This window comes from Neovison vison, chromosome 5 (genome assembly GCF_020171115.1).
Source record: "Neovison vison isolate M4711 chromosome 5, ASM_NN_V1, whole genome shotgun sequence".
NCBI lineage: Eukaryota > Metazoa > Chordata > Mammalia > Carnivora > Mustelidae > Neogale > Neogale vison.
The window spans coordinates 61,993,096-62,001,318 of NC_058095.1; the positions used below are offsets into that span (position 1 = coordinate 61,993,096).

Genomic DNA, 8,223 nt, shown 5'->3' on the forward strand with positions numbered 1-8,223 from the left:
CATGTGGGGCCGCATCCCTTCCAAGAGAAGGGGCTGGTATGTGTGAATACCCCTGTGGAGGCCCATTAAGGAATCTCTTCATCCGTAGGAGGAGAGTGATGTCACTCACTGGAAGGTGGTCTTGAGCAGGAGTGAGTATATAATTCCTCCACCCAAGGCCTGGCATGGGACCGCCACAAGGCATTTAACTGGGATGTCTTGCCAGAACCCCAAACTCAGAATGGCCCCAAATAGAGCTCTCTGTGCCTCCACCATGAGCACGCTCCCCTGTGTGTGACCCCAGTATTCCCCACCTGAGTACAAGGACTGGTGTCTGCCACCCCTATGGCTCCCATGACATGGCACAGCGGTGAGCTTTCGACTTAGTTGGGGCATGAAGCCCGTGCTGCCTTTGGGAAGGCCTTCCCTGAGCCGACTGGGGTTACGTTTACTTGAACTAAAATATAGACGTATCAGGTTATTTATAAACAGGCTTAAAAGGGATCAGAGGGACTTGGCAGCAACCCTGCCCTCACAGGGATGCGTGCATCGAGTCTTGGTTATTTGGTAATCGTGGAAGGCTGTAAAGGAATTGATGGCCTTCTGGAACCCATGAGACACCGTCCCGGGATCTGAAAGCCGGCCCCTGGGCCTCCACAATCTGCACCCACGCGAGCCCTACTTGATACGCTCCAGCTGCCTGACATGCTGAACTCAGAAATGGGCACACGTCTGCCCCGAATGATAGGAGCAAAAGTCACCACTCTGTCTGTGGGGTGACGAGAAAGCCTGCCCCTATTGTCGCTGCACAGCCCACACTGTGGAGGAATACAGATCAGAGATGAAAAGAGAGGCTCCTTCCCTCTGATCCTCCTCGGCGTGGACCCCACAGGCCCCTGCAGGACCTTGGAAGCCCCAGCCTGGATTCTGAATTATTGAAACTGCCTTGTCGCCTGCTGAGTTCTGTTTTAGCCGTAGTGCGCCCCAACCCCCCCTTCTCTGAATGTTCCCACAGACTAGGGGCTTAAAAGATCCTCATTACCTGAAATAGGACCGTGGTTACAAATTTGCAGCCTCTGTGTGGGCCAGTGCTGGCCGGGGTAGGTAACACAGCAGGTTAGGGAACTCTCAGGTCCCTGACCGAGGACCCCCAGGAGGCACTCGGAGGTCAGGAGCAAGGGATCCAGGCAGAGCATTCCAGAGAAGGGAGAAAGGGGGAGGGGAAGCAGAATCCTAATGGGCCTGTGGTTCACAAATCAGTGCCAGAAAACAGCAACCTCGGGTGGCTTTTAGTAAGCCTGCCTTTGTGCACGTGGGCTCCCGCTGATGCATGTAATGACCCTTTACTGCAGTGGCATCGAGCACTTTCTATATTCTCCTCCAGGGATGCAAAGGAAAATGAACGTTCCCTTCAGGAATTTGCATTCAAGCAAAAAACACAGAAGCATGTAATGATGAGACACCAGGGTTTGCCCAGTGGTAGACGCAAGTATGAGTAGCTTCCAGACACACGTCCTAGCTCAGACCCTTCCTTACGATTCCTTGGTTGCCACCTGGATGTCCCAAGGGCGTGTCAGGCTGAACACATTCAAGGTCACACATGCGTGGTCCTACCCCTGTTTGTCATCTCAAGGAATGGCCTCTCCATGGAGCCCCTCTTGACACTTCCCTCTCCTTCCCCTCCTTATTTCTCACTCACTCCCTGTCACTTGGCCTCCCCAAGGAAGGCCTCTCAGGTCCAACCTACTGTTCCCACCTTGATACCAGCTCCTGTCACCTCTCATCTCAGCCCCTGATCAGGGCTCCCCTACCTGCTCAGGGCCCCTTCAGTGTGTTCTTTCACAGATTGGTCAAGAAACACCATGGCCCTTTCCTCGCCCTGCCCCCCCCCACAAGCGCAGGCCCCCATGTGCGTGCACACCGTGCGCACACGCGCATGCACACACACACACACACACACACTTAAACATGTTACCATCTCTCCATGGCTCTCTGTTGCGTTTATGATCAAACCAGTACTTGGCAAAGTTGGGGGTGGTGCGTCATACCTGCCCCTCCAGCCACACTTACTCCCTTTTTTGACTTTGATACATTTTTTAAATTATCATACAGGCCAACTGGCCTTTTTTTTCTTTCAATAGACAGCTCTATGAACCCTAACACATGTTCTCATCTCCTTTTAATACCTGGCTACACCATGCTCCTTCTTGCCCCTTTGTGACGACCTCTCTGTCTGCCAGCCTGCAGGGGACCAGGTCACTCTGCTCAGCTCCCACAGAGCTCAGCTCCGATTTCCCTTCCTCAGAGATGTCTCCTCTGCCCACCTCAACTGGGTCGTGTTCTGTGCCCTCGTGGCACAGATTTTTCTGCACAGCTGTTGCGTGGTGAGGTAGATTCACTAGTGTGGCTCTTGATCTAACTACTGGCTGGTGAACCCCCCACACACACCCCAGGAGGGGCACGTGTGGATTTGTACTTGCCGTCCTATCCCCTGTAGTGCTTGCCAGTTAGTAGTAGGTGCTCGGCAAACACTGCCATGTGAGTAAATGGGCAGGGAGGTGCTCAGCAAACACTTCCATGCATAAGCAACTGGGCAGAGAGGTGCTCAGCAAACACTTCTGTGCCTGAGTAACTGAGCAGGGAGTTGCCTGCATGGGAATCAGCAGCCCTGTAGTCAGGACTTGGGGGAGGCAGCTTAGTGTGGTAGGGGAGCCAGTCTCCACATCAGACAGACTCACTCTGAATCCCTCCCTTAACCTCTTTGTAGAATTCAACATCCTCAGCCTCTAACACTTCTGAGCATAAAACCTAACACCCTATAGGCAGGAGTAAATGAGCTAAACTGCATAGAAGTCTCAGTCTTTTTTTTTTTTTTTTAAGATTTTATTTATTTGACAGAGAGAAAAGAGAGAGTGATCACAAATAAGCAGAGCGGCAGGCAGAGAGAGAGGGAGAAGCAGGCTCCCCGCACAGCAGAGAACCCAATGAGGGGCTCGAACCCAGGACCCTGAGATCATGACCTGAGCTGAAGGCAGAGGCTTAACCCACTGAGCCACCCAGGTGCCCCTGGAAGTCTCAGTCTTACTAGGTGCCTGCATCTCGGCTTTGTGGGCGAGGGGAGGCCCTGCTCCAGACAGACGGGCTCGATGCTGCTCCAGACCCTAATACATCCCTGGTGAAAACCCGCAAAGCCAACAAGTTCTCCTTCTGCTCGGGGACCGTGGCCCTTCCTGCCGCTCCGCTGATTGAACGCTGCTGTCTGAATGCCTCCTGCTTGCCGCGGGGTGCAGGCGCTGTGCAATGTGCCAGACCTCAGCCCCGGAAGCCCTGGCAGTCCACGGTGGAACAATCAGGACGCAGACAAAAGCTGCGATGCCAAGCGTGGGCCCCGCGCTGCGTTTAGTACCTAGTACCATCCTTGGGAGTAGGGAGCAGCCAGCTCCCCCCCCTCCGGGGGGGGCGGTCCTTGTCTGGGTGGCCAGGCCAGCTTGGGACGTGGCCCTCCGCCTCCCCCAAGCGCCTGGCTGGGGGAGGCCAGGAGAGCTGAAACCCTCACTCGGGGGCCCCTCTGGCCCGTGCAGGGGTTTCTCCGATCGCCGCAATGCAGTGGGCGCTGCGTGGACGGGAGCCCCGGGTGCTTAGGTCCTGAGGCGGGGAGGAGTGGGCGTACTGAGAAAGCCGGGGGGGGGGGGGGGGGTCTTGGAGAGGACGCACTTGCCCTCCCCCGGGCTTGCCTCCGGACATGCCGAGGTGAGAACCCAGACTGGCGGTGGTGGCAGGGCGGGGCCGGCAAGGCTTGCGGCGCCGGGGAGTGCTGCCCCTGTGCCCCTCTGACCACAGCCCCTCTCTGCTTCCCCCCTCTTCTCGTCCACCCGCGCACAGGAGCCTTTCTCCTGGGAGGGATCCTCTACTCCTGGCAGTTCCCGCACTTCAACGCGCTGAGCTGGGGTCTCCGCGAAGACTACTCCCGCGGCGGCTACTGCATGATGTCGGTCACACACCCGGCCCTGTGCCGGCGCGTCGCGCTGCGCCACTGCCTGGCCCTGATCGCACTGTCCGCCGCCGCGCCCGCGCTCCAGGTCACCACGTGGGCCTTCCCTGTCGTCTCCCTCCCGATCAACCTGTACATTTCCTACCTCGGCTTCCGGTTCTACGCCGACGCGGACCGGAAGAGCTCCCGGAAGCTGTTCTTCTGCAGCCTGTGGCACCTGCCCTTGCTGCTGCTGCTCCTGCTCACCTGCAAGCGGCCCCCGGGCGCGGGCGGGGCCGCGGGGGAGCCTCAGGGTTGAGACCCCCGAGGGCGCTCGGGGAAAAAAAAAAAAAGGAGCAAAAAACGCGGATGGGGAGACGCACTCTTTTCTGCCCCCTTTGCGGTGAGACAAGACTGTCTTGGTGTTTCTGGAGCCCTAGAAGGGAAATTGCTGGGTTTTCGTACGAGATCGTACAGAGATTTGGTGCTCAGCGATCACCCGACGATTTTTTTTTTTCATGATAACGTCCAAAATGCTCCCCAAATAAATAGGTTGGCTCAGGTGATGAATACAAAGAGAATCTTGTTCTCTTGAAGGGTCTTTATGTATTTCTTCCTCCAACACCCATGTTGTTTTTCTTCTTCCTCCTGTGGATGTACAAGGGCACCTCTTCCTTCTCGGGCCACACACACACACACACACACGCACACACGCCCCACCTGGCCAGCCGAGGTGGCCAGATGCCCAGGGAACACTGGGACTGCGTCTGCGGTCCTGCGTCCTCAGGAGTCTGGAGGGCCGCGTCCCTGGGAGGCTGTGCGCACCGCCGGCCCTCCCTGTGAGTGAGCCTGGGGCCCCGGCTCCGACTTTCTCACGTGTATTCCCAAACGCATATCCCCCCAAACAATAACAGAATACCAAGGGTGCGCTGCTGCCCGACTCCGGAAAGGAGAATTCCAAACGGTTGCCTAGGGGATCTCGGACAGGACTGCCAGCCCCGGGCCCACCCCCATTACGAAGCGGAATCAAAGGCATCTTTATAGTTGGCTTGAGATACAGGAGGTGTCTGAAGCTTTCCTTCTGGAAGGGTGCGCTAGACTTCCCACCAGCAGTCCGTCTGCCTCTGACCCCTTACTGTCCCCTTCTGGCCTCTGCTGTCCACCGGAGCAGGGAAATCCGGAAAAAAGGTGAGCTGGCCCAGCCAGCCACAGAGCTCATGTTCTTGTCCCTTTAGTGAAAAACCACATTTCTCTCCAGGTACCTTCTGAATCCAGGAAGTAGCCCCATATATCCAAAAGCCGCAAGAGCCAGAGGCTTGGGCTGGACTCCTCTTAGGGATTCGTGCAGTTCCGGGAGTTGTGTGAGTTCACCTGTAGCCAGGTGTGGCCTCAGTCACCTGTGGTTCCATCCATCCGTCCCTCACATGCACCACTAGTCCACTGTCAAATCCCACTTCCTGGAAGGTCTTGATGCTTAACAGGGTATTTGCTTTACTCCGTCTCATGGGGCACTGCTGCCCTATAGGAATTCATTTTGGGGAGTTTAAGCAACATTCAGATGGTGCCTGCAATATGCCTGTTCTCAGACATTTCTAAAGCATCAGATACCATCTGACCACTGTTTCTACTTATCTGCAATATTACCTCTTGGCTGTATCCCGGTTCTTGACTGTGGGGAACATGGCATAGGAATGTGTGCAAAGAACATCAACACCTTGTTGCAGCCTTCAGATTTGTGAAATGCCTCCATTCTCTTTTCCTACCGCAATAAACCGGTATGTAAAAAACAGAAGCGTGTGTGAGGTCCTTTCTTTAATCACCTTGTATGGTGACTCACTTTTATGAGCCAGCAAATGATTAGAACACATCAGTAGTTCTGTGTCAAGGCGGTAGAAGTGAACACACTGGGGGGGTGGGGAGGGTGTTAGTTTTTTGTGGTTTGTTTTGTTGTTTGTTTTGTTTTGTTTTGTTTTGTTTGTTTTTTAAGTAGGGGAGAGAGACAGCAGACTTCCTGCCCAGCACAGATCCTGACTCGGGGCTCAATCTCAAGACCCTAACCTGAGCTGATATCAAGAGTCAGACGCTTAACCAACTGAGCCACTCAGGAACCCCCAAACTTGATTTGTAATACTTGTATACTCCAAAGAATAAGAGCATAATTATTAAGCATCATGATTATTAAGAAGAAAACCCATGACCCACCTGCCCTCACCCTCCCTTCGGTTTGGAATCCCCCCGTCGCTTCTTTCCTTCCAAACCAGCACAGAAATCATCCTTAGTGCCTCCTAGGCCTGTCATTTGTCTGCTTGGAAAATACCAATGACTTGCATACCGTCCCCGTTGGACAAATGAAGTTGCAGCTTTTCAGTGCTCAGACCCAGTTTTCTCTCCAGGAATCTCCAATGTGAAGCCACCTTGGGGATTTTCCGCCATGCCTCAGACCTCCTTGCGGACACCCTGTTCTCAGATGACTCCTCCACCTCCCCAAACCCCTGCCCCGTAGGTCCCAGTGTGGAATGTGGATTTCAGTCTCCAGCGTCCGCTTCCCACCCCACCACCCTCCAGGCCCCAGGATGTTGCTTGCTCCCCTGGAGTCCTGGGGCACCTTGTTTCTCCACACCTGACCTTGACCACCTTTCCTAAGGACTCTGTGCTCATCAGCATTATTGAGGTGGGTGAAGCCTGTTCTTTAATGGTGGGAAGTCTTGCCAACACGACACCTCCCTTCAGTACTGACACATGCAGTACGGCCTCAGGGGACCCAAAGTTAATTAAAATTAAAAAAAGAAAAAAAAGTCTGTGTTTGCGTCCCCTGGTCCTTCCCAAGTGTAGGACCCTTCTCCCCGGGAACACCTCCCACCCGGCTCCTGAATTAGTGGACGGGAGCACAGCCTGGGACGTTATCTCTGGACTAATCAGTTTTTACCCGGGTCCTTCAGGCCACTTGGCTGCAAGTACAGGACTAGGCCCCTGGGGGCCCTGACAGGATTGGGGCTTCAGGAGCAGGAGGAGAGCCTAGAGATATGAAACAGGGTTGCACCAGGAGGCCGGTTATCCTAGAACACAGCAAACAAATAAAAGGGGAAAAGGACGCAACCGGCTGCTTCATTATTAGCTTTTTTAAAAGCATGCTTCTTAGCACAGTGTTCCTTCTGACCCTGGGGAAACTGTACCAGCCTCCCTTTATTTCAAGAAAGCCACCGTATCTGTTCTAAGGATAAAACCACATTTCACCAAAGGCTCTGTCTCTGGAAGCCTGCAGCTGCCCGGGGAATGCCTTCCCTGCTCCCAGGACCCCACTTTTGTCTTTTCAAACATAAAAATGGGCTCCATAGAAACACCTTTCGACACATGTGCTTTGAGCACCCCATTTGCTGGTTCTGGAAGAGAAAAGGCAAAACTGTCAAGAGCCGTGCTTGGCTTAGAAGCTCCCGCCGCTGGTTCACCCTGGTTTCCCCCCACCCTGCCATCCTCCTCCCCTCCGGTCTGCTGTGCTAGGGAAACAACAGGGACCCAGCACTTCTCTGCCAGGCGGGCCTTGCTGGGAGCAGAGCAAAGCTTTTCCTGCTTGCTGCCCCTGGTGTGACGGGAGGCTCCCTCCTCTGTTTCTGCTAGAGCTGGGGTTCCCCAACTCCCCGAAACGCCCCAGGTGATTGGATACTTGTAACTGGCTGCAGAAGGGTCCCTTCTAAGGACATGCTCACATTCTAAGAGAACAGCTCATTTGACTTGGACGGAGATGGGGATGTTGCCTTGGTTCTTTCTTTGGAAGTAGGGGCCCACGGGGGATGACCCACAAGGCTCTGCTGCGGCGGGGGCACATTCTCTCCCTCTGGTCAGGTCAGTGGTTTCAACCAACCTGGCATCTAAGGCTAGAGGAAGATAAATAGGGTCCGGCCATCGGTGTGGACACTTGGCAGACTGCGTTGGGATCTTTTCCATCAGCTGTCAACTGTACTAACGTTTCTTTTCTTTTCTTTTTTTAGATTTTATTTATTTGCCAGAGAGTGAGAGAGTACACACAAGCAGGCAGAGAGGCAGGCAGAGGCAGCGAGAGAAGCAGGCTCCCTGCCGAGCAAGGAGCCCATGTGGGACTCCATCCCAGGACCCTGAGATCATGACCTGAGCTAAAGGCAGCGGCTTAACCAACTGAGCCACCCAGGCGCCCCTGTAGGTACATTTCTATCTGCTCATCTGCACAGACTAGAAGTAAGCAGGTGCAATACACTTGCTTAGTCTTTGTTGGAAACTCAAAAATACTAGTTTCCCTGCAT

At 54.4% G+C, this 8,223-nt stretch overlaps 1 protein-coding gene across 1 annotated transcript in view; it reads left to right on the forward strand.

The window, feature by feature from the left end:
• Nucleotides 1–5,738, forward strand: part of LOC122906777 (protoheme IX farnesyltransferase, mitochondrial) — a 131,494-nt gene extending 125,756 nt beyond the window's left edge. Inside the window, exon 7 of the mRNA XM_044249138.1 lies at nt 3,862–5,738. Within this exon, the coding sequence (XP_044105073.1) occupies nt 3,862–4,268 (407 nt within the window). The 3' untranslated portion in view covers nt 4,269–5,738. The remainder of the gene's footprint in view (nt 1–3,861) is intronic.
• The last annotated feature ends 2,485 nt before the right edge of the window (nt 5,739–8,223 follow it).